At 36.3% G+C, this 26,317-nt stretch overlaps 2 protein-coding genes across 2 annotated transcripts; one reads left to right on the forward strand and one right to left on the reverse strand.

The window, feature by feature from the left end:
* Positions 1–9,523: 9,523 nt before the first annotated feature.
* Positions 9,524–13,129, forward strand: LOC145595920 (brassinosteroid-related acyltransferase 1-like). The gene is made up of 3 exons (XM_081652351.1): positions 9,524–10,001; positions 11,509–11,973; positions 12,598–13,129. The coding sequence occupies exons 1-3, from the start codon at positions 9,588–9,590 to the stop codon at positions 13,102–13,104; spliced, it is 1,386 nt and encodes a 461-aa protein (XP_081508477.1). The 5' UTR covers positions 9,524–9,587; the 3' UTR covers positions 13,105–13,129.
* A 1,274-nt stretch (positions 13,130–14,403) lies between these two features.
* Positions 14,404–18,996, reverse strand: LOC145594810 (two-component response regulator ARR12-like). The gene is made up of 6 exons (XM_081651143.1): positions 18,681–18,996; positions 17,726–17,878; positions 16,550–16,939; positions 16,024–16,100; positions 14,917–15,933; positions 14,404–14,662 (listed from the first exon to the last, which is right to left on the reverse strand). The coding sequence occupies exons 1-5, from the start codon at positions 18,808–18,810 to the stop codon at positions 14,938–14,940; spliced, it is 1,746 nt and encodes a 581-aa protein (XP_081507269.1). The 5' UTR covers positions 18,811–18,996; the 3' UTR covers positions 14,404–14,662; positions 14,917–14,937.
* Positions 18,997–26,317: the final 7,321 nt, after the last annotated feature.

The following is a 26,317-nucleotide window of genomic DNA, read 5'->3' on the forward strand; positions in this document are numbered from 1 at the left end:
GGTGGTGTCGTCTTTGCTTTATGTACATCGGACCTCTTATATGTACTCCATAGCATAGCTTTATCGTCTTCTAAAGGTAGTTACTTGTTAGTTTGTTACAAGGTATAAATATTAGTTTCATCCTACGTATCAAGCCTTCAATTTATGTTTTTATCATTGTTCGTTGTATTGGGTTCCATCAATTATAAAAATAGAATTTTCGTATCAATATCATCATATAGGTCCGGATTCCACCGTGTTCATATCCACTTTCATGCAACCTAGATTACTTATTGCAAGAATCAAGTTCTCGGGTATTAAAAGGACCACCTTCGCAGTTTTCATGGCTTAGCTTAGTTAGCTACATTTGCCTGCCAAAGCCGCAGCAATAGAAGACCCTTGTTGTCTGCCACTCTAAGTAAAGATACATACAAGTATTTTAGACTTTTATACGAACTACAAACTACTGTATGTTACTTTATTTTGTGCTAAGAATTTTAATTGGTACTGCCCTTTATGGAGCTGTTAGTTAAGGACTTGATTAAGGGTCTATATTTAAATCTTGTGACTGATATTAGACCTTAGCAAAATATACCAATTAACTATAACACAATAGAAACTTGTACATATTTTAATCATAATTAATCAGGTTTATTGCTTTATTGGTCAAGTTAAAAGTCAAAACATTTGTTCCTACATATCTTGTAGTTGAATCTTGTGTGTGGCTAATAGAAGTTCAAGCAAACATAACACTTGTATGTACAATATTCTACTCTATAAATTTTCAATCATTGAACTTATTTGAAATGGCAATGTAACTAGATTAAGATTGCTAGGCACTTTATTTAACAAATTACCGGTTTTATATTTGAGTGTTTATGTTGTGCGCATGTTTATATTATGACTTTGTTTATTTAAAACACGTGTTATTACGTTTTTTCATCAAGTAATCGTGAAATTCAATAAAAAAATAATTGTTAATAGATCATGAAGTTCAATATTTGATCAATATATTGACACATATGTGACATATGAGATAGCTAAAACTATGTGGATGTCAAATGAACTTATCAATACTTATTACTACTATACTAGTAGAACTTTTAGAATCCTAACAATTTTAGTTAACCCAAAATGCAAACTTATCAACTACTACTTAGAGTTGTCAAAAACTGACCCAACCCGAGAACCTGATCTGAACCGACAATGATCTGAACCCAACTTGTACCCGGACAATGGGGTGAAACTAGTGACCTGTAACCCAACCTGAACTGATGCTAACCGACAACCGATTTGATCAAATACTTTTTGACCTGAACCCGAACCTGTACCCAACCTGAGAATAACCGTCAACCGATTTAATTCGACCCAACAACAATTAGAACCTGTACCCAAGTCATGGAAGGTATAATAAAATTTACGAGTATATGCCATTTGTTCAATTTATATACTGGTACAAATATGTAAACCCAAATCCGATTCAGCTTGTATACCTTTTGATCTCTATTACTCATATATAGGTTTAATAAAATCTTGATAATGTGTATCAAATTATGGAAAGTGCAATTATATAGGTTCACCTTGAGCACATCGATATTTATTAGAATTGAACTTGAACCAAAACCCAACTCAGCACTAACTCGAATCCGAATGTACCATCTATTAACCCACTCAAACCTGACTTGCACACGACCCGAACCTGATATTGAATCCGATCTGAATTTGGCTCAAATTGAATCCGAGGACCCGACCTTAACCAACAATGATCTGATCCCAGCAAATACTCGAACAATGGGGTTTTCAATTTTGCCATTTTATGCCACCAGGCCCCAAAACCTATAAAATTTCCTTAAAAAACGTGGATTATAGCCTTCAATTTTGTAATTTTTTGACCTTTTTTCGCCAGAAAATAAAAATTGACGGGTTGTTTATCAAGGTCCCTAATACCCTCTAGAATTCCAATTGGGTCGGTGGAACCATTTAATATGCCCTTAAACGGTAATTTTACCCATTCGCAACTTGCATCCATTTTGTAAACTCAAGCCTACCACAGACGTTTATGAAAACATATAATGATCATATATGGTTACAAACGGCATTATATGACCCCGAGATGTATCCCTTAGGGCACAAGGGTTTTCGCCACCGGACCCCTAAACCTTAAAATTTATCTCAAAAAACGTGGATTATAGCCTTCAATTTTGTAATTCCTTTAACCTTTTTTCGCCCGAAATAAAAATTGCCGAGATGTTTACCATGGTCCCTAATACCCTCCGGGAGTCCAATTGGGTCGGTGAAACCACCCAGTATGCCCTTAAACGGTCATTTTACTTGTTCACAACTTGTAATGATTTCGTAAGCTCAAGCCTACCACGGACGTTTATGACAACATATAATGATCATATATGATTTCAAACGGCATTATATGACTCTAAGATGTAACCCCTTAGGGTCTCAAGGCTTTTCGTCATCGAGCCTCAAAACCTCAAAACTTCGTTAAAAAGCCTGGATTATAGCCTTCAATTTTGTAATTTTTTGACCTTTTTTCGCCCGAAAATAAAAATTGCTGAGATGTTTATCATAGTCTTTAATACCCTCAGGAAGTCCAATTGGGTCGGTGGAACCATCTAATATGCCATTAAACGGTCATTTTACCCGTTCACAACTTACAGTAATTTCGTAAACTCAAGCCTACCACGGACGTTTATGACAACATATAATGATCATATATGGTTTCAAACGGCATTATATGACTCCGAGATATATTCTATAGGGTCTCAACACTTTTCGCCACCGGGCCCCGAAACCTCAAAATTTCCTCAAAATGCGTGGATTATAGCCTTTAATTTTGTAATTTTTCAACCTTTTTTCGCTCGGAAATAAAAATTGCCGAGATGTTTACCATGGTCCTTAATACCCTCCGAGAGTCCAATTGGGTCGGTGGAACCATCCAATATGCCCTTAAACGGTCATTTTACCCGTTCACAACTTATAGTGATTTCGTAAACTCAAGCCTACCACGGACGTTTATGACAACATATAATGATCATATATGGTTTCAACCGGCATTATATGACTCCGAGATGTATCCATTAGGGTCTCAAGGCCTTTCACCACCGGGCCCGAAACCTTAATATTTCCTCAAAACGCGTGGATTATAGCCTACAATTAATTTTTCAACCTTTTTTCGCTCGGAAATAAAAATTTCCGAGATGTTTACCATGGTCCCTTATACCCTCCAGGAGTCCAATTAGGTCGGTGGAACCATCCAATATGCCCTTAAACGGTCATTTTACCCGTTCACAACTTAGAGTGATTTCGTAAACTCAAGCCTACCACGGGCGTTTATGACAACATATAATGATCATATATGGTTTCAAACGGCATTATATGACTCCGAGATTTATCCATTAGGGTCTCAAGGCCTTTTTCCACCAGGCCCCGAAACCTCAAAATTTCCTCAAAATGCGTGGATTATAGCCTTTAATTTTGTAATTTTTCAACCTTTTTTCGCTCGGAAATAAAAATTGCCGAGATGTTTACCATGGTCCCTAATACTCTCCAGGAGTTCAATTGGGTCGGTTGAACCATCCAATATGCCCTTAAACGGTCATTTTACCCGTTCACAACTTACAGTAATTTTGTAAACTCAAGCCTACCACGGACGTTTATGACAACATATAATGATCATATATAGTTTCAAACGGCATTATATGACTCCGAGAAATATCCTATAGGGTCTCAACACTTTTCGCCAACGGGCCCCGAAACCTCAAAATTTCCTCAAAATGCGTGGATTATAGCCTTTAATTTTGTAATTTTTCAACCTTTTTTTACTCGGAAATAAAAATTGTCGAGATGTTTACCATGGTCCCTTATACCCCCCGGGAGTCCAATAGGGTCGGTGGAACCATCCAATATGCCTTTAAAAGGTCATTTTACCCGTTCGAAACTTGCACCGATTTCGTAAACTCAAGCCTACCACAGACGTTTATGAAAAAATATAATGATTATAGATGGTTTCAAACGGCATTATTTGACTCCGAGATGTATCCATTAGGGTCTCAAAAATTTTCGCCAACGGGCCCCAAAGCCTCAAAATTTACTCAAAAAACGTGGATTATAGCCTTCAATTTTGTAATTTTTTTGACCTTTTTTCACTCGGAAATAAAAATTGCCGAGATGTTTACCATGGTCCCTAATACCCTTAAGGAGTCCAATTGGGTCGGTGAAACCACCCAATATGCCTTTAAACAGTCATTTTACCTGTTCACAACTTATAGTGATTTCGTAAACTCAAGTCTACCACGGAAGTTTATGACAACATGTAATGATCATATATGGTTTCAAACGACATTATATGACACCGAGATACATCCTATAGGGTCTAAACACTTTTCGCCACCGGGCCTAGGAACCTCAAAATTTCCTCAAAATGCGTGGATTATAGCCTTTAATTTTGTAATTTTTTAACCTTTTTTCGCTCGGAAATAAAAATTGTCGAGATGTTTACCATGATCCCTTATACCCTCTGGGAGTTCAATTGGGTCGGTGGACCATCAAATATGCCTTTAAAAGGTCATTTTACCCGTTCGCAACTTGCACCGATTTCGTAAACTCAAGCCTACCACAGACGTTTATGAAAAAATATAATGATTATAGATGGTTTCAAACGACATTATATGACTCCGAGATGTATCCATTAGGGTCTCAAGAATTTTCGCCATCGGGCCCCAAAGCCTCAAAATTAAATTTACTCAAAAAACCTAGATTATAGCTTTCAATTTTGTAATTTTTTGACCTTTTTTTGCTCGAAATAAAAATTGCCGAGATGTTTACCATGATCTCTAATACCCTTCAGGAGTTCCTTTGGGTCGGTGAAACCACCCAATATGCCTTTAAACTGTCATTTTACCTGTTCATAACTTATAGTGATTTCGTAAACTCAAGCCTACCACGGGCGTTTACGACAACATATAATGATGATATATGGTTTCAAACGACATTATATGACTTCAAGATATATCCTATAGGGTCTCAGCACTTTTCGCCACCGGGCCCCGAAACCTCAAAATTTCCTCAAAATGCGTGGATTATAGCCTTCAATTTTGTAATTTTTCAACCTTTTTTCGCTCATAAATAAAAAATTCCGAGATGTTTACCATGTTCCCTAATACCCTCCGGGAATCCAATTGGGTCGGTGGACTCATCCAATATTCCCTTAACAGGTAATTTTACCCGTTCGCAACTTGCATCCATTTTGTAAACTCAAGCCTACCACAGACGTTTATGACAACATATAATGATCATATATGGTTTCAAACGGCATTATATGACTTCGAGATGTATCCATTAGGGTCTTAAGGCCTTTCGCCATTGGGCCCCAAAGCCTCAAAATTTCCTCAAAAAACGTGGATTATACAGCCTTCAATTTTGCAACTTTTTGACCTTTTTTCACCTAGAAATAAAAATTTCCGGGATATTTACCATGGTCCCTTATACCCTTCGGGTATCCAATTGGTTCGGTGGAAACATCCAATATGCCCTTAAACGGTCATTTTACCCGTTCACAACTTATAGTGATTTCGTAAACTCAAGCCTACCACGTACGTTTACGACAACATATAATGATGGTTTCAAACGACATTATATGACCCCGAGATATATTCCCTACGGTCTCAACACTTTTTGCCACTGGGCCCCGAAACCTCAAAATTTCCTCAAAAAGTGTGGATTATTATAGCTGTCCAAAACTGATTCGACCCGAGAACTTGACCTTAACCGACAATGATCTGAACCCAGCCTATACAAGAACAATGCTGTGAAACTAGTGACCTGTAACACGACCTAAATCTGACCTGATCTTAACTGAAAACCGATTTCCAATACTTTATGACCTGAACCCGAACTTGCACCCGACTTGTTAGTAACCGTCAACCGATTTAATCCTACCCGAAACAATCTGAACCCGAACTAGTACCCGACCCAATTAAAACATGAACCCGAGTCATGGAAGGTTTAATAAAATTTTATATACCTTTTATTCAGCTTATATATTGGTATAATTCTGTAAACCCCCAAACCTATTTGATAAAATCTTTTATTCTGCTTATATACCTTTTGTTCTCTATTATTCGTATATAGATTTAATAAAATCTTGTTTATGCTTGATCAAATTATGAAAGGCTTAATTATATAGTTCAACTTGGCCACATCGATATTTATTAGAATTAAACTTGAACCAAAACCCGACTCAACACTAACCCGAACCCGAATGTACCATTTTGTTAACCCATCCAAACCCGACTCAACACAATCCGAACCTGAAATTGAACCCGATCTGATTTTAACTCGAATTGAACCCGACCTATATTCGAAAAGGTGAACGACCCGTTATAACTTGAACTGAAATTGACCCGACCTGAACCTGATCTAAAGCTAGATTAACCCGACATAACCTGATATTGATTCAACCCAAGACCTAATTCGACCCGACCCAAACTCGAGTTGAATACCCGAATTGACAGCTCTACTACAGTACTACTACGTACTTGTATTAGTTTAAACTTTGTGATACAATATCAACGCAACAACTACTGGACGGGTACATATACTCGACCAGCATATGTACACTCAACCCGGCGAGGAAAGGCAAACACTGCCAAAAAGGAGTGACCAATTTATTACAATCTATGATTGAATTCACACACCATAAGGCATAACCGCATAAGATAATATAGGAAATGTACAATATAGCAATACAATAGAACAAGATAGAGATAAACTTGGTATGTTTTAATTCAACCTAATATAATCTATTACTCCGTAGTGTTTAATTAATATAAGATTAAATTAGAAAAGAGGGAAGAAAGTGAGAAAAAAGTAAGAAAGGTAAAAAAGTGTAAAGATAATTGTGGGATGACTGGAAAAACGGCAAAGTGCTGGGAAAGTGGAAACCAAAGAAAGACAAGTTGAGCTTCAAAAACACGCATGCTTTTAACTCAAACAGCAACTCTCTTTGCCAACCTGTTTTTCCAACAAATCACTCGCTTAACTTTGCTGCTTCAATTTCCCACCTCTCTTTTTTCCCCTATTAACAAACATCCCCTTATTTTATTACTAAATTAGTACTACAATTATACTAATTAATCTTTTATTTCTTTAGGACTTGATATATAGAACTATATGTTTTTTCTTTTGTGTTAGTTTTTAGTGGTACAATGTGTGTACGAAAATCATGTTTGTACGACCAGACAGAATCCCTGACTTTTTTTACATATACCCAACCTTCTTCACTAAAGTATAAAAAGGTATTATTATTTTTCCTTCATATCATCTCATATTCATACATCAATATCATGCTACCTCCCCCTCACTCCCAAGGGGCTTTGTTCCCAAACTGGGTTGACATGTGCGAAGTTGCAATGTGATAAGACGTCTTTTCCATACTTATAATATGAGATTATGTTAAGAATTAATACTGGAATTATTATGTTATATATAGACGTCTTGCTTGGTCTAAAATCATTCTTTGAAGCTAAAGTTAAAGGTTATAATACACGAAATCAGACAAATTTCGGAGGTTTTGGGGTTTGGTGTTAAATCTCACGAAATTGTAAGGAACTCATCCATCTCGAGATAGATTATATAATGTTATTTAGGACTGTATAAAATCATTAGTCGGTCACATAAAGGTCCATGGTGGCCTTTAACTAATGAAAGGAGACGTATACAAAAACAGTCATATTAACTGTGTTAAAAGCAAAGTGGTTAGTTCCAACCACTCAAATAGCCTCTGGAGGTTTTGTGAGGTCCAAGGAAAACACCTCAAGGTCTTTCAGTTTTAGTTCTAAAAAAGTCAAAAATTGTCCAAAATGAAGTCTATAATCCACGATTTTAGACCAAATTTAGAGGTTTCGAGAGTCGGTGTCAAAAAATCTCGAAATTGTAGGGGATGCTTTCCAGGGTCATATAATGTTGTTTGGAGCCATATATGATCACTAGTCAACTACTGTTATTATGGATCATGTTGAGTTTTAATATTGTACAAGAGTACTAAGATGTCAAACTATACATTACATTGTTATTGGAAAAGAGACGAGATATAAACCATTATTTAGAAGGTTAAAGGAAGAGATATTAACCGTTTAGAAGGTTGAAGAGCTCTCTTTCCCCATTTTCAATTGAATTTTTGATAGAATCTCCTTTGATCTTGTAAGAATTATGAACCTCCACTTTGAAATGTATACTATCTCTAATTCATCACGACTAATTAGAAAAATACTGATTCATTAGCCTCATAAACCTTAGTCGTATAAGTTATATATGTATTCGTCACGTTATTATCACATTATTGTCTTAAACTCTAACTAACGCTAACATGTCTTAATTTACATGATATATATGTATACATTTTTTTTTTTTTTGAAACCATATATATGTATACATTATACATAATACATGCATCATATTAGTTTTAAACTCTCAACTTCTACGAAACAACAAACAATCGTATAATAGAAAATAAAATTAAACTATTATACTCAATTACAATACGGAGAAATAACAACATATATAGGAGAAATATTAGAACTCTTATCTTCTGTATTACTACAAGGAATGTGACCATCAATTCTGGACAAAGAGAGTACACGTTCATTGTTCATTGGAAAAATTAAACCTGGTGATCGACATGTTGATAGGTAACAAAGATTTTTCGACCAAAGACAAGAAAAGATAACAAGAAAATTCTTGGAGAGCATCTGTACGTATGCTACCAGAATTTCTTGGGTACTTGAAAACATTACAAACAAAGCTCGCTGTAACTAGAATCAATACACTTTTTACAACACCTTTGTCTTTCTTCATTATTTTGCTACTTTTCTGCCTTAACAACTGCATTTGTTTCCCATTATTAACAACTTAATTAACTTATTAATTAATTAAAAAAAAAATCCCTTGGACAACCACAACATTTCATCTTTTATGTATTAAATTTAATTCAGGTAGGTTCATGAATATAAGTTTTGCACCTCAACTTTTATTGTTATTCCTGAAATATATATACTTCATTTTTATAATTAAGCGTACAACTATTTTTAGAAAATTATAACAACTACTTAGCATATGGACGAACCGGCCACCTTTTAACCGTGCATATCTTTGTCTCTGTCAATTTATTTTAAAAATGAAAATAAAAAATAGCGGGAACCAGACAATAAATAATATGTAAGTCAAATAATATATAATTATATAAACTTATAAACTTTCATGTCGTTTACACAAATATATGTACAGTACCATGCAAATTCAATGGATTTTTTGCAAGTTAAGTTTTTTTTGTTTTTTTTTTTTTTAAAAAGGGCATACACCATTCTAATTAATTAATTTATTAATAAGATAGATTATTAAACAAAATCCATTATTAATAAAGACAAAGGTCGGCTGCTAGGAATCTACTTCCCTAGCTACAAATTAGTATCTTCTACTCCTTATATATGTTCATAAACCCTCATTCATCTATATCTCATTAAAACCAAATTATTCATTTTTACTCTTATTATATATTACACTAGTTAAATTTATAAGCTTTATTTAGCAAAAAAATCATGGCTAGTGTTTTTGTCACCAAAAAGGTAAATGTATATCCAAAAACCATGCAACCTACCAAAGTTATGAAGCTTTCCAATTTAGATAGGCAATGTCCTACACTTATGTACTTGGTGTTTTTCTATAATCCTTCTCATCATAATCATAATTATGGTAATGATTATGTATTTAGTAGCTTGAAATTGGGTTTAGAGGAGACGTTGTCACTATGGTACCCAGCAGCCGGGAGATTAAGTAAAAACCCTAATAATGGGAATAAGCTTGATCTTTGGTGCAACAATGGCGGTGCAATTATGGTTGAAGCTGTTACACAAACTAGGGTTTCGGAGCTCGGTAATCTTTCTCAATATAATGAGTTATTTGAGAATTTGGTTTATAAGCCTACTTCTGATATGCCCCTTCTTGTTGCTCAGGTAATTTACTCTAATTTGGTATATTTTACCTCTTTACTAGAATATTTACATTTTAATATGTGTATATTATTGCAAGTTTCGCTAATAAATGTATGTTACTTCGTATATAGTATAACATAAATTAAGTCTTGAATTGCTTTAACTCTAATAAAATTTCATTTTGTTACAAATTAAATAATATAAAAAGATGAAAGTCAGAAAGGTTTTGTGATGTGTAAGTTTATAGTTGTACTTTATATGTGTACCATGAAGCTAAGGTTGTTATAATGTTATATGATCTGATTAATGTTGTACAACATACACTTCAGCTTTTAATTTTATATATAAAAGCTGTTGCACTTCTTTCACTCTTGTTGATTTGTTTTCTTGTTTGTTCATACCCAAAGAAGAAAATTAAAATACTCCTTATTGCTTCAAAAAGATATTCCTACATATAAATTTTTATTATGAATAATGTTTATGACTCACTATTGCAAGTGTAGTATTTATTTTTATATATTCTATAAAATTAGACCATATTTTTCCATTAACTTTGAGTTTAAAATGATCCAAGTTTCCTATCAACATGTATGTTAATTAAGCTCTTATAAGTTAGCCCTAGCTAGTTGCTTAACCATTGAAAAAGACTTTTATTTTACCCCTTGATTAATTTTTTTATAGACCTTGCCAACACAATGATCAAAAGATTATGATATGGAAAAAGGAATTCACCATTTATATCTTAATTGCATCAAATGAAATTTAATTTTTTTCTTAGATTATGCTATTTATATATTTAAGCGTTTATCAATAAGCATCTTATATTATAGAACTGAGATAATCTTGATTTCGACGCCTTTATGATTGTAGCTTATGTTTATGTATGTAGCTATTTAATCTTATTATATCTTTAGCAGGTTTTGGACACATATGATTCCCCTAGATTACTAGCTAATAATCTAATATAAGTTCAGTGGTAATACGAAGCACTTCATAACTGATCGAAAATATTTTTTTTAAGTAGCAAACTAGCAATTATCCTTTTTCGGTCTAAATCGTAGAAGTGAATTTGTAAGATAGCTACTAGGATTGTTATTTTATGATGCCCATAACTCCCTTAGAAATTTCAAGTGAATCATGTACTAACGATTTCTTAACTATTTATATCCATGAATTTAGTTGCCAATAATAAATTATACGAAGTATAATACTACTTCAATGATCTATATAATTAACGGAAATATAATCTCAGGGATCAAACTATTGATCTAGTCCATACTCAAAACAATTTTATATTATTACCTCTATTTCATATTATTTGCAACAAAGGAATATTTACATCTAATGGAAATAATACCTCTTATATGTACATGTGTAGCTATGTAGGTATTCTGGGATTTCCCAATATAATATCATTGATCAACTAGGAGTTCCTCGATCGATTTAGTGTAGTGTATATATGTTGTAATAAGTATATGTAACGCATTGTTTGTAACCATACATGTTACTTGTTTGATTAATAATGCAGGTGACAAAATTTGGATGTGGAGGCTACTCAATTGGGGTAGGAACAAGTCACGCACTTTTCGACGGTCAAGCAACCTTCAATTTTTTATCAGCTTGGGCGTCCAATACTCAAGCTACTAAGCTTGGAATTAAGGCACTTGATTGGCATAAACCCGTGCATGACCGAGAAATATTGTTACACCTCAAATCCAACTCTAACAACAACAATAATCCAGAAGCTGCATTAACAAAAGTCGCGGCTATTCAACATTTGTACCAATTGATCACCCAAGCAGCTCCTAGTGGTGGCATGCTTATGAATCCTCAATTGTTTGTACCGTCTTCTATTAAAGATGATTGTGTTCTTACAACCTTTCACTTCACCTCGTCGATGATTGACACCTTGAAGAGGAGAACTTATGGCCTTAATAGCTACTCTTCATCGTCGTGTTCATCTTTTGAGATTGTCACTGCACACCTATGGAAGGTAAGTATTCTGAGCTCGTCTAAACAATCAATAATTGGGTTTTATGATATAATGTTGTTCATGTTAAGTTCAAAATGAACACGAACGTAACGTATTGGCGTCTAGTTATTAATATTAATTAAGTGTGTTTGAATGAATATTTGGTTATCATAAGCATGGAAATCAATCAAATCATATGCTAATAAGCAATTGACTTAATCTTTTTACATTTATATCTAAACCGTGTTACAGTTGAACTGGTACATGGAATGAGCTAGTACGGTAGTATAATTTGCTACCTACTTTAAACTAGCTTTAAGTTAAGTCTAAAGGTGTATCAGCGTATCATGTACCACGTATGTATCATTTCACACATTTTAGGTCATGGTTTGAGGGATGATTGAACAAAGCTGCATCAGTACAAATATGATTTATGGTGGAAGAAGTTTCAATTTACCGTACCATTGCCTAATTGTTTCATTTAAATTGTAAAGGTTCTAGTGAATGCTATATCTGTTTATAGTATGATTATCTATTGCTAATAAGATTAATTTATGTTCATTATAATTTCACAACATTTACATATATAATCTTATATTATACGAGTAGCATGTATGATCAATGAACTATTATACAATACTACAGGCAAGAACAAAAGCACTAGGGCTAAGAAGAGAAAGAATGGTATGTCTCCAATTTGCAGTAGACACAAGGACAAGACTCACACCCCAACTCTCCCAAGGCTTCAGTGGAAATGCTTATGTTCTAGCCTCCGTCGCCCTCACAGCCGGCGAACTTGAGCTCGCAAGCTACGAAGCCCTTGTCAACAAGATCAAAATGGCCAAGAACTCCGTCGACAATGATTACGTTAGCACGTATCTCGAGGTACTCGAGGGGTCCGGGGACGCCCTCCCATCCCTAAGGGAGCTCACCATGGTCTCAGATTGGACTAGAATGCCATTTCACAAGGTTAATTTCATGCACCCTTTTGCAAATTCAGCTGTTTGTGCATGCCCTTTAACTCCTCCTGTCCCACAAGTTGCATATTTCATGCAAAGTCCTAAGGATGACAAAGGTATTGATGTGAGGATTGGATTAAACTCACAAATCCTTACTACATTTTCTCACTATTTCCTCAACAATATTTCTTAACACCCACAATTTATTTTATTTTGGTTTGTTCCTTTAATTTTATTAACTTTTGTTATATATTTCTCTCATAATAGCTACAACTTTATTGTAGCCGTCGAAAGAAAAAAAAAATTACACTAATTATTAATTAATCTTATGTATTGTTGTAATGACAATAAATGTATTGTAATTTGTAACCATTGTAAAATCTTCCTTGGAATAGATGCTATCGGCTAAAATTAAATGTGGCACCGAATGGATGGGTGATGAAGAAGGTTGTAAATTATAGCCCTAGATAATTTGGCTTCTTTCATGCTTATGTAAGGTGACATTAGCAAATAATTACCCTGAAATTAAATGTATGTGTACTTTGGCATATTATGATTATTAATCATATTGATGGGATCATTGCATTGTTGAAAGATAAATCTGACAAAGATGTCTTTAACATACGAGGTAATAGTACAAAAAAGTACTCCCTCCGTTCCACAATGATGTTCCTGTTTTGAAATTTTTGTGAAAATTAAGGAAGATGGAGATTATGAGAATATCATTAATTGTGGATAAAGATTTTGTCCAGCTGTTTAAGTACCCCATGTTCCTGTTTGTTTTGGAAACTCTCTGGGATTTCCTAGTTAAGTAAAACCATTTTTCAGAATTAATAAATGTTGAAGTAATTAATGAGTCAGACTAAAATGAGGATATATTAGGCATTTTAATTTTTCTGTAAGGGTAGACATGGAAAAAAAATATTATCCTAAAAAGGAAAGTTTCCAAAACAAGAACATCATTTTGAAACACCCAAAATGGAAAACAGGAACATCATTGTGGAACGGAGGGAGTATTGTCTTTATTATTTTTTCCAGTAGATAAATAAATAGGAGTATCTTGTTCAGAGATGGGATATCATTTGATTGCATCTTCATGTCAGAGGAGTAATAATGGAATACCTTATCCAATCTCTTAGATGCCTGGTTCCATGAAATTTGTACATTTTGAATCTGACAAAATATTTCAAATTATAATCATAAACATAATCATGGAAATCATATACTAGTATTTTTTAGCATCAAGACGCGAATAACAGTAGAACGTAGAAGCGTGTTCTTTTCACTTGAAGTCTTGAAATTCAACTAGTTGTGATTTGACTTTGGATAGCGTTTATTAAAACATGTTTGAACGAACTTCTAGGCCATCGTGTGAACATATTTGCCTTGAAAAAAGACTGCTTAGGTGGTATCTTGAGCTTGTACATATAACTTGAAGAAAGTCTAGATGGAAGCAAATTTCAGATACGTTCGAAAAAGGGAGATTCATGTAAAAAGAACGAAACCTTAAATTAGAGAATGGGGCATGGTAAGCATCTGAGTACCGACTAACCATAATATTTATTTAGAACAGCAACTACTTAGCCTAAAACAAAGGTAGCAAATGTATCATAAAACTACAAATAAAGGAGATTTCCCAAATTGGGCTGTGCTTCTCCAGTTTACCTTCTACCATTAAACAAGCCTTCAACTAACTAGGAATACATATCAGATTCAAATTCCCCATTCTTCGACGTTTTCACATCTTGTTCCTGAAACAGAAACGGCAAATTAGTTGAAAACAAAAACCAGCATTGCTCAAAACATCGTGACATACAAACTACAAGTGAACCTAGGCATGCTTTCACAAAGGTATGATTTACTATCCTGTGAAAGGTCTTTTAATTAAGTATGATGAAGGGGGAACATAGAACCGACCCCACAGTGAAGTAACAAGGTTTACAGGATAATTATCAGCACATTGGATTCAATAATTAAGGGTGTAAACCTAGTTCAAGAAGTATACCTGCACAAAGAAAACGAAAGATCATACAGGCTTAAACATCGCGGTCACAACATCTTCCAAGGACCCGGCACCATTACCAGCATTATAATTTCCCAGAGGCCTCCCTCCTTGTTCCATGAACTGCCCTTGCTTTGTTTTTCTTGTCATGTCAACTGCTGAATTTTGGAGCATCTGGTCATGCTGGGGGGCTAAGCAATCAAACCCCGGTTGTCCCAACATATCATATCCCGTATCTCTACTCCTGCTGCTTGGATTGTATGCACTGTGAGTGCCAGTCAAAGAAGGATTTGCCGAGCCATCCAAAAAATCTACATCCCATACTTGCTTGGCCACATGACTCGTGTTCTGCATCATATTCTCACCCATCATGTTCGAGTTCTGCAACCGGTTTTGGATAGAGATATTTGGTGAAAAATCATGCACCCTAGTGTCTATGTGACTCATAGAATTTGGCTGCGATTGGACAGCTGCTGGCCAACTGCTACTACATCTATTATGATCTAGCAAGTTAGGGGCAGAATTCATGTTCACCCCAAAACTGTCAAGACTTTGTGTTTCTTGAGAGGAACGGCCTTGCATCGTCAATGAACTGTTAGGAAGGCTGAGAATTGAATTGCTTGAGCCACTTAAGATGGTATTGTTTTTGTGGAGTTGATCAAATTCCAATGATGTCGGCATCCCTTGAAGTACATTCCCAGTATGATCCCCAGCAAACAAGTTGGGGTGGAATTTGGAGTCAGTGATGGAAGAAGTTGGATTTTGGGGCTGGCTCAGCTGAACAAGTCCAGAAGGAGGGAGCCCGTGAAGGCCGCCCATCCCAGCTGGAGTGTTCAATCTTCCCAAGACTCCAGGGGGCGGGATGGGTCTCAGAGAGTTGTTATGAAATTGTGGACTCGCATTGAAGCCATGAAAATTCACTGCGTTCATTCTGAGATAATCAGGCCCTCCTAACGCGGCAGCCATGTTAGCTTGCTGATTAGCCACTGCGCTGATTCTTTTCAAATACAATCGATATTTCTGGGAAACACAAAAACATAAGGAAAATTCTAAGTTTGTGAAATGGTGTTTTTCTACAATAATAAAAACACTGAGTTTGCAGAAATTTACTTGGAGATGACTGGCCACATTTTCTCTAGTAAGCTTGTCGACATTCATTAACTCCAGGATTTTCTTAGGTACAGCTTCTGCATTTCAAAAAGAAGACATTATCAGCATTTAAGATAAGAAAATCTCAACTCTTGAGTACAAAGTACAATAGCTAGCTACCAGTGATAACAATAATGATGAAATAAAATTGTAAAAAAAATGCTACAAGAACAATCTTGCACTACTCTCTGAAGTCTGAACCCCTTCAAAGCTCTTGGATCAGAAATGAGCATTACAATCATCATTATAAGTTGAATTTCATATTAATAGCAAAACTTGGTGATAATGTATCCTCGGCACCTCATGATGTTTTCTATGTAGCTTGATGGTTGATACTATAATGTAAATTGAGGTACATATTAGGATCATACTGATAGAATTTGGGCCGAATATCATATACCTTTGTAGAAATATAGAATGACCATCTTAAGGAAACTATAGAATCATCATAAATTCTGCAAGAAGAGGAGAATAAGAGAGAACATACTCTCAAGACCAAGCTGGTTAACAGCAGCAACAAACTTGCGATGCAGCTCCACAGACCAGACAACACGGGGTTTCTTTTGAGCAGAAGGGTCTTCATTTTCATTATCATCCTCATCATCGTCTTCATCATCATCCGCATTTTGGTCCTTCCTCTTTCTACAAAATTTCGCATCTTGATCAGAGTTTGGACCTCCAGTTCCATTATCTCCACCGGAATTCTTGTCCAGGCTGTTAGAGCTGTTTCGGTCCTTAGGATCAAACTTCTTTCTCCTGACAACATGCTGCCAGATATTCTTCAGCTCTTCCAACCTCACGGGCTTTAGCAAGTAATCACAAGCTCCATGCGTAATCCCTTTCATTACCAGCTTGGGATCACCATTAGCAGACAGCACTGTAAACACAAGTTTTCCCATTTTAGCACTTAAACTTGTGCTATAGTAATAAGACTAATAACCCACATAAACAAACAATCACTCTAAATTAGACCTGTTAGAAGTTGATCCCCCATTACATACACCGAGCCTGCCCCAAATATTCCAGGGTTTAAACAAGATTTTCTTACACAAAACCCACTGAAAACTCTATGTTCAAAGTTAATATTTACATTTTTATTAACCCACCTCATAACTAAGTGTTCACTATATTTTTGCTTAAACTGTCTTACTGATAGTTGTCTCCTTTTAATTATTTCTCCAACAATCCAAAATTCTATTTACATGAGAGTATGTTTGGAATTCAGTAATAGTCTAACTCTACTTTGTTAAAGATGACAAATTTTCTAGGCATCCCTAAATAGCACTATGACTTTATTACAAGTGAAGAGAGCATTCCACAATTAATACACAAAAGATTATCCAAATCAACCCGCCTCATAACTAACGGGCTTAAAACTGCCCTGACTAACCAATTTGATAAGTCTTTAAAAAAAATCATCAAATTGAAGTGAGGTGAATGTAACCAAGAAATTTTAGCCTACAATCAAGTCATTAATTTATTTCATAAACAGCAATGATTCAGGAAATACACCCAATCAATGCAGATATTCTACATTATTGTATAATTAATGAAATGAATCAAATTGATTTCTACAATTATACATATTTCTATTAGTAGAAGATACACAGAATATGATTTAAAAAGAAATGAAATCAACAATAAAATGATTTTCATAGCTTACTTATAACAGGCAGGTCCATCTCAAGCCCAACAAGCTCAAGCAACTTAAATCCATCCATGTCTGGCATATGAACATCGCTAATCACGAGATCGAACATGTTCTTGTTTTCCCTCAGCATCTTCAGAGCCTGAATGGCTTGGCTTGTCGTCGTAACTACAATGTTCAAAACTCTCATACATCAGACCATCATTTACCCAAAAAAAAAACAAATAAACATTGAATTATGCATTTGAGACTAATAGACATTGTTACACTGATTTTGCAACAATGTTAGCAAAATTTTCCAAATTATTAAAAATATGGAAAAATTAAAAGACAAGTCAGTAATATCCCCTTCAAGTTTGCAAATAGATCTCATTATTCTCATTTGTCACAGCTAAATATTCAGAAAATATGATATGGCATTAAAAATTCAACCCAATTTCACAGATTGCTCATATTACAAAATTTAGTTACTGTAGATTATAAATCAAATTAACCCAAATTATAGGCATTCAATCTGAGGATTTATATTGACAAAAAAACTCAAAGTAACAATCTTTTCAACACAAATCTGAGAATCTATTGCTTGCAAAGAAACTAAAAATCATGCTGAAAATTCACAAATTGGAAAAAAAAAAAAAAAAAAAAAAGGCAAATAATATCTGAATTATAATCAAATCATCCAGATACAAAATCAATAGCAAACACATAATAAAACAGGAGTTAAAAAAAAATCTATAAAATTAAATTGCATTTCATTAGTAAATTAAGAATAGAAAATTAGAACACTATCAGAAAATTATTAGTAAACAACACAGAAATTTATTCTAGGGTAAGAAATGAAGCATGAAATTATTACAAACACAATATCCGAAAAATCCCAGAAAATCATCATAAATCTAAAAACCCATTAAAAATTATTTAATGAAATTTAAAAAAAAAAAAAATCAAATAATAAATTAAGAAAACATACCATGATATTGGCATTTTCTCAAGAGAGATTCCAGAAGCCTAAGACAAATAGGGTCATCATCAACAGCCAATACTCTCATACCCACTGGAAATTGATCAATTGATTCATCTTCCCTTTGTTCAACCGTCATTTTTTTCACCAAATTATCCCCAAAAATTCAACAAGTTCTTATCTTTTCTTATTTTTTGGGAGATTTGTGAACTCTGTTTTTCCCCTGTTTTAAAACAGAGCAATACTAAAAGTCTAAATGAGGAGAGAGAAAATAAATAAATAAATAAAAACAGTAAGAATTAGTTAAAGTCACTATCAATGAATTTCAACTGAGAAATTTTTGAGAGTTTATTTGCAGAAAGAGAAAGACAGAATAATATGATGGATGGAAAGAGTAAAACTTAAAAGGGGTAAAAAGGAAGACTTTGAATTAGAAAAATTTAGGTACCCTGTATAATTAATTAAAAGTAATTAATTGATTAAATTTTAAATAATGAGAATTAAATGTTAGAAAATTATATGGTATCTGACTTTAAAGTTTAACCATATATGGATGGCACTGTGAAAGCTGGATGAAGCATGCAAGCAGTCAGACTTGCTGAAAGTGTTGCTCCTTTTATTTAGGTTTTTTTTTTTTTTTTTCAATTGTAAGGGTTTTTTTTTTTTAATACGTAGTACTACCTCCGTTTCTTATTTCTTGCAACAAATGAATATTTTATATCTCACAAATAATACCCCTTTGTTGCGAGAAATAAGAAACGGAGGTAGTAATATTTTTTTATCATGAATATTAATTTTTTGATCAAATGAATATTAATTTTTATATACTCCGTAACAATCAAGTACTCTGTCAAAAAAAAAATATATAATTGTATATAAGTATATAATGATTATAATTATAAATATTATATAAATAATCAAAGTCAATTTCAAAAGCAAGAGACATGGATCATTCATTCATCTCTACCTTCATAAGCAAGTGATAAGCTAGTACTAGGACATAAAAGCACACAAACATTTATGATTTGTTAAAATATATTTATTAAAAAATAAAAAAAAATACCCGCAGATAATTACTCCGTAGTGTTTAGTAATCTGTATAAATGTTCAATCTTCTAACGTTGGAGTAGTTGCTAATATATTGTATTATACTTTTTCAAATTGTTACGGAGGTTTAATTATTATGATAATAATTCATCGTATGTAATATCTGTTCACATTTACTTAATTTCAGTTCAGTTTAATTCAGCTCCAATCAGTTCAATTCAGCACCCAATTTTCTTCTCTCATAAAATATTCATTTCAGTTCAGTTTAGTTTAGCTCTAATCACTTCAATTCAGTTCAGTAAATGTGAACATGCCCATATTTTCAATTTTAATTTTGATGCCATTTGAAAAACTATTATCCAAGAAAAGTCAACATCCAAGTTTGACCCAAATGCATAAGATCAAATTTTTTGTTTGAAACTAAATTATTTAGTCCAATTAATTTCTCAAATCTTTATTTGATTAGTTAGAAAGCTCGATATCAAACAAGTTTTTATGAGATAGATCATGGTGAATATTGATTATACGTCAAAACCTTGTATTAGCTTGTGACTTTTGATTTTCAGACTTTTCATTAAGGGTTCCCCTAGCCCCTAAACCTAAAAATGGCAGTTTGCGTAGGATGAATGTCTTCTAAAATAGTAACGACAGTCGTTTGTTTTGACATCAACAGTTTTGATGTTTCCGACCGTACATGTCTCTTTGCTATACGTTTGCCTTCTAATAATGGGAAATCATCAAATCATAAAACATTATAGGATCTAATTTGCTCCTTTATATTTTTCATATTTTTTCCTACAATATACACCTTCCATTTCTATTCACGCCACTTTTTTTTTTTTTTTCCTCCTTATTTCTCTTTCAATTGGAAGATTGAATTAATTGAAAATTTTGAAGTAATTTCACATGGACTTCTTTATTTTCTCAATCATGTATCTAGTATTCTAGTCATTTTGTCTATGCCTCTTTAAGCTAGTCTAAATTGTGTTTGGTAACAATATTTAGGTGTTGAGTTGCTCTTTGAATTCATCAACATGTAAAAAAATTTATATAGTTGACTATAAGGGCCTGTTTGCAGTTATTGAACTGAGCTTAACTTAACTAAATGAATTGAACTGAACTGATTGGAGATAAACTGAACTAAATAGAGCTGAAATGAATATTTTATGAGAGAAGAGAATTAGGAGCTGATTGAAGTTGAACTGGACTGCAATTAAGCTGAAGTGAACATGCCCTAAATATATTAAACTTAGATTCCACAAGTTTATTCTACTACGTATTGCTTGTCATTTGGCAAAAACTTGGTGACATAACGTATTCATTGACCCTTCTATGGTAATGTATTTCACAAGTTAAAGAGTACTTAAACTGTGTTTTAATTTATTCGCTAATACGTGATGATTTAAGTTTGAATACTAATATGATTTTCTTTCTCAATCAAACTTTAGTTGTATCATTACATTATTTGTTTTTTCAGTCTAAATATGTATTTCCTAAAAAAAAATAATAAAATCTTACTACTCCGTAATGAATATGACAAGAAAATTATTAAGTTTTAATTTTTTAAAACAAGAGTAATTAATAAACACTAATTAAATGGAACTACAAATTTAAGTTTCCTCCTGCTTCGTACTCACATATGTGATGAATGGATGATGATTACATTCATGAGCAATAATTGGCACTTGAAACATTTAACATAGCCTAAAAATGTAAGTATAGTAGGCCCACTGTGAGCCCTACAAATTGGAAACTCGACCTAACATTTTCCACATTGGTTACAGACACAATGAAACCATTAAGGTAAATCATCTATCTTTTCTACTCTATTGTTTTCCAACTCATGCTTGAACCAAGATTTAACTCATCAACACGGAGCTTTGATCAATAATAAGTTTAATTAACAATATCAATAATAAAATTAAAAGTTGATCATCAAAAACCATATATTGAGATAATCCTAACTGTTTCGGGTAAAACAATGGGACCTTGCTGAATGTCCTATGAAGTGGTGAAGACTAGGCTCGGTCCAAGTGATGTTGGGCCGAGGATTTCCTGCACAGCAAACACACGTAAACTAACCTCGGGGGTGTTGCCGAGGAAGGCCCCTCCGATGCTAAAGTCAGTACAATGTGTAGAGAGAGAAAGCTATGCAAGAGAATTAATTGCTTGAGGCTTTTTTTGAATGAATGTACAAATGTAATATTGATGGCTTTTATACCTTTGCATATATGGGGGAAGTGGGCCTTGGCCCAATGGACTTGCCTTGTTGACTGATCTTGACTTTAGCACAATAGGAGAGTTGAACCTTGACCTTGGGCTTTTAATTGGATCATTTAATGACTAGGCCCAATTGGACTAAATTGGACCCAAACAACTTGCCCCCCAGACCCAATTTGGCAGGATGACGGGCCGGGTTTAATTAACCAGAAAAAAGGATGGAAGTAAATGATTTAATTAATCCAAAAATTTGAATTTAAACCGCAATTAATGAAATAACGGCGGCTGGATGGATAATTTATGGAAGTTGGACGGATAATGGGCGGTTAATCATAGGGACGTGTGTTTAACGGTTACTTAATGAGGTATTTAAGAGAAATTAAAGCACGGACTCCTAAAATTCCCTTTTCTGGAAATAAAACTAAAGAAGCGCACTATCTCTCCTCACTTCTTCACAAACACGAACCCAAAATTCTTGAGAAAACCCAAGAACCCGCATCAAAACTTCGCAAATTCCCCGAGCATTGAGCTTAGAAACTGAAATTCGTCACTACCAACTTGTAGATCGGCAAATTCCGCTTCAGATTAAGGTAATTTCCTTTGATTTTAGTTTAATTTTCCTCGAATTCGAACTCTTTCCCCTTTTTTCGACTTTTCTTCAAAACTCAACAATGGTGAGAGGAGTTAGAGGTAGGGCCCATGCTCCGAGAAGGGCAAGGCAATTTCCCGATCCTAGGAACAGGACTGGGACTTGGAATGGACAAAGAGTGGGGCCTGACCCTGCTGAAGGAATTAGGGCGACCCCAATTTCATCGGCGCCTCCTGAAGGAACGGAGGGGCCAAGTGCTTCTGGGCAGGACGAAGAGGTCCCCGTCGTCCTTTGGGATGTCCTCCCTGGATTTGATGAGTGGGAGGATGCTGAGGTTGCCTCAGCCATGATAAAGAACTGCCCCTACTCTTGGTGGGTAGAGCATGCTGATGTATATCGGTTTGCTGAACAAATAGAGCTCCACTACGGCATAATGGAAGCCGATGGGTATTGGTGTAGAATGCCCCTTGCATCCGATAGAATCCATCGTCCACCCCCGGGGTATGTGGGGGTGTACACAAGACAGCTTCAGTATGGGCTGAGGTTTGCTCTGGACATATTCGTCCGAGATTTGCTGATCCACTACAGGGTCTTCCTGTGCCAGCTAACTCCCGTCAGCATCCGAAGGGTGATGACGTATTTGTGGGTCTGCAAGTTTTTCAGATATGTGCCGAACCTTCACTGCTTCAAAAAGCTTCATCGGCTGGTGCCAAACACTCAAAGTGGGCACGGAGATCACGGTCCTGGGTGGTACCGAATTGAGTTTCGGCCCCAGTATTTAACAATGTGGCCGAACGACTCCTCAGACAAGGAATGGAGGGGTCAATGGATCTGGGTTAGGGCGCCCACAGATCCTAACCACCTTTATGTCTTCAGCGCTCCCAGGTATCTAGTTGAGCCTGATCCTGAAATGGGAAGCCTGGGCCCTCCCGAGGATAGAGGCCCAGATCTGAACCTCAATCAGCAAAATATCTTCGGCAGAATGCTGAACCCTGGGGGCGCCGGAGGCCGAATGAAGTATATCCCGGAGACTTGGCTCCCGGATAACCATTACGTTTTCCAAGAGCATATGTTAGCAACTGTCGGCCTCAGCCGAAAGTTTAGGGATGGTAAGTTTCTTCGGCTGGGGCCGAGGCCTTTATTGCTTATTTTTCTCTGTTTTTGTTTCGCACCTTTCTGCTGAGTCAATCCAGCGTCTTTTATTTTGCTGAACTAATCTTTGCCCCTTTTTCTCATACTCAGAGCGAAACGAGACTAACGTCGGCGTCGACTACAATCGTCTCGGCGTCACCTGAGAGAGAGTCATCATCGATCGGGCCCCCTCTATCACCGATCCGAAGCACAGGGAAGTCCATCTAGACCACTCCCATCTCCAAATTGAGGCAGTTGCTCTGTATCAGAGGCAGAAGCCTTGGTGGAAGAAGAGAGATCCTTGGCTTCAACTGTTAGCTGAGGAACTTGAAGCTGCCCGTACAGCCGAGGAGGTTGCACGGGCTATTGAAGCTTGTGAAGGAGGAGAAGGGTCCTCCAGGGCTGCTGAGGAAGAAGCAGCGGCAAGGGCAGCTGAGGAAGAAGACGAGGCTTTGCTGAAGACCTCGGTGAGTTATACTTAGCTTTTCAGGCTTTAGCTTCTTTTTTTTTTTTTTTTTTTTTTTTTTTTTTTTTTTTTTTTTTTACTCACATTCTTCCTGCCCCCCTGTCTTTTGCAGTCTGAAGAGAGCAAAGGAGAAAGAGAAGGGAAAGCCCCTGTTCGTCCCGAAGACCAAATCCAAGAAGAATCTGAAGAATCAGACATGGACGAGCAGCCCCTTCGCAAAAGGAGAAGAAGGATGGCCATCATCGGCCCTCACGACTTCCAGACGAGGTCGAGGTCTGTCGGCATCAACATTCGGGAACCTGAGGAAAGCGGTGGATCGCCGAGGGTTCCCCAGCCACCACCCCAGTCTCCGCCGAAGACCCCTCCACCACCTCCTGAGATGGAGGTGGATCAAAAAACTCCCGATCCAAAGGGAGGGGTCCAAGAGGAGGAAGTCCAAGAGAGTGCTGCTGAGCACAATGCTGAGGACGCTGTGAAGCCCGTTGCTGAGGGTTTCGCAGCTGATATTGCGAGGGAGGTTGAGGCTTTCGTCCTCACCCCCGAAGAAGAAGCAGAGGTCATAGTCATTGACTCTGCTGAGAAGAATGAGGAAGAAGCGCAAGAAGAAGAAGACGCTGAGCCATCTAAGGCTCAGGAAGCTCCCGAATCTTCCTTTCCTTCATTCCAGACGCTGCATTCTGGAGAAATGGGTTTCTCAGCCCCCCGCATTCCAATTTCAGATCACATCTGGGATCTCATATGGGGCCAGAACCGAGAAGGTGCTGCAGCCTACTTCGGCAATTTTGCTGGCCTGTCAAAGTAGATAGGGCAAGGATCTGGTCGCTGAAGGCCACTGCTGGGATGGGCGAATCCAGCAGATCAGTTCCAGACCCCGCAAGGTCAAATCAACTGCTGATGATGCAAGTAAATATTTTTCCTTACTTTTATTTTTCAGTTCAACTCTTCAGTTCAGTTTTTTTTTTTTTTTTTTTTTTTTTTTTTTTTTTTTTGACTTGTGCCTCTGTTTCCAGTTTGTGCACAATCAGACTCTTACTGTAGAGCTGATAGACTCCCTACAAGATAGGGTGGATGCTTCCGAGTATGATAAGAAGGTGGCAGATGAGGAGCTGAAGCTTGCTAAGCTGAAGCAAGCAGCAGCTGAAGAGAAGCAGCAGAAGGGTGAGGAATATGAGAAAAAGGCTGCTAAGGCCCTCCAAACCTTCTGCGCTGCAATGGAGAAGGAGGTTTTTCCCCCGCTGATAGAAGGGGAGAACTTCCTTCGGGAGCATATGGGAGTGGACATCTCCAAATTCAAGGCTGCTATTGAGAGCAGAATCAAAGAAGGAGCTGCTGCACAGGCTGAGGTGCACCAGAAGCTAGAAGCTCTTGAAGCTAGTAAAATGGCTGCTGAAGAGATGCTCCAAGCTCGAGATGTCCAACTCTCAGAAGCTGCTACTGCTGCTGAAGCTCCAAGAGGCTGAGGATCAGTTGAGGGTCAAAAGTGATGAACTGACCCAAGTAAAGACTGAAGCTTCCAAAGTTCAGCAAGAGCTGAACGAGCAGAGAGATTCCTCCTCCAAGCTTACAGACGAGCTGAACAAATCCAAGAAGGACTTGGAGGAGGTACAGAAGAAGTTGGCCGATGCTGAGGCCCTACTCAAGATCCGTATCTACACCCAAGAAGAGTACGACATGGGTTTCAAGAACGGGGTTAGAGTGTGCCGAAGAGTCTGCCTTCATGCTGAGCCGAAGCTGGACTGGTCCAAATGTGCTGAATGGATCCAGGATCCCGAAGACCCTCATATGCAGTTCCCAACTCCAGTTGAAGCTGAAATCCTTGAGGCTGAAGAAGCCGAAGAAGAAGCTGAGAGAAGGGAGCTGGAGGCTGAACAGAGGGAGAGGGAGGCTCAGCAGGGTGCGAAGCCTGCTTCATCTGCTGCTGGAACTGAGGCCACAATGGGACCCAGTGTTGCTGGTCAGTCTGATCCTCGGGCTGAAGCATAGGAACTCGGGTAGTCGTCTTCAGAATCTTGCGGTTCATCATGCGCTCAACTTTAGACTTGCCGCTTCTGAATATTTTTTGCCTTGTTTTTTGCTTCAGCTTGCCTTGATGTACAAATTGCTTTATCTGTTTTTGTATGTACTTCGGCAGCTGTAATTTTCCGCTTGTGGGCGGCTGCCGATACTTCATTATGTCTTTAAAACATTTAAACT

Source organism: Chenopodium album, chromosome 19, assembly GCF_948465745.1.
Source record: "Chenopodium album chromosome 19, dcCheAlbu1.1, whole genome shotgun sequence".
Lineage (NCBI taxonomy): Eukaryota > Viridiplantae > Streptophyta > Magnoliopsida > Caryophyllales > Amaranthaceae > Chenopodium > Chenopodium album.

Bases quoted from the DNA above. Each gene is read 5' to 3' on its own strand.
- LOC145595920 (XM_081652351.1), top strand. From the start codon at position 9,588: ATGGCTAGTGTTTTTGTCACCAAAAAGGTAAATGTATATCCAAAAACC. The intron at 10,002-11,508 runs GTAATTTACTCT...TTAATAATGCAG, and splicing joins TGCCCCTTCTTGTTGCTCAG to GTGACAAAATTTGGATGTGG. The intron at 11,974-12,597 runs GTAAGTATTCTG...ACAATACTACAG, and splicing joins TCACTGCACACCTATGGAAG to GCAAGAACAAAAGCACTAGG.
- LOC145594810 (XM_081651143.1), bottom strand. From the start codon at position 18,810: ATGACGGTTGAACAAAGGGAAGATGAATCAATTGATCAATTTCCAGTG. The intron at 17,879-18,680 runs GTATGTTTTCTT...TGAACATTGTAG, and splicing joins GAGAAAATGCCAATATCATG to TTACGACGACAAGCCAAGCC. The intron at 16,940-17,725 runs GTAAGCTATGAA...TTGTGTTTACAG, and splicing joins GATGGACCTGCCTGTTATAA to TGCTGTCTGCTAATGGTGAT.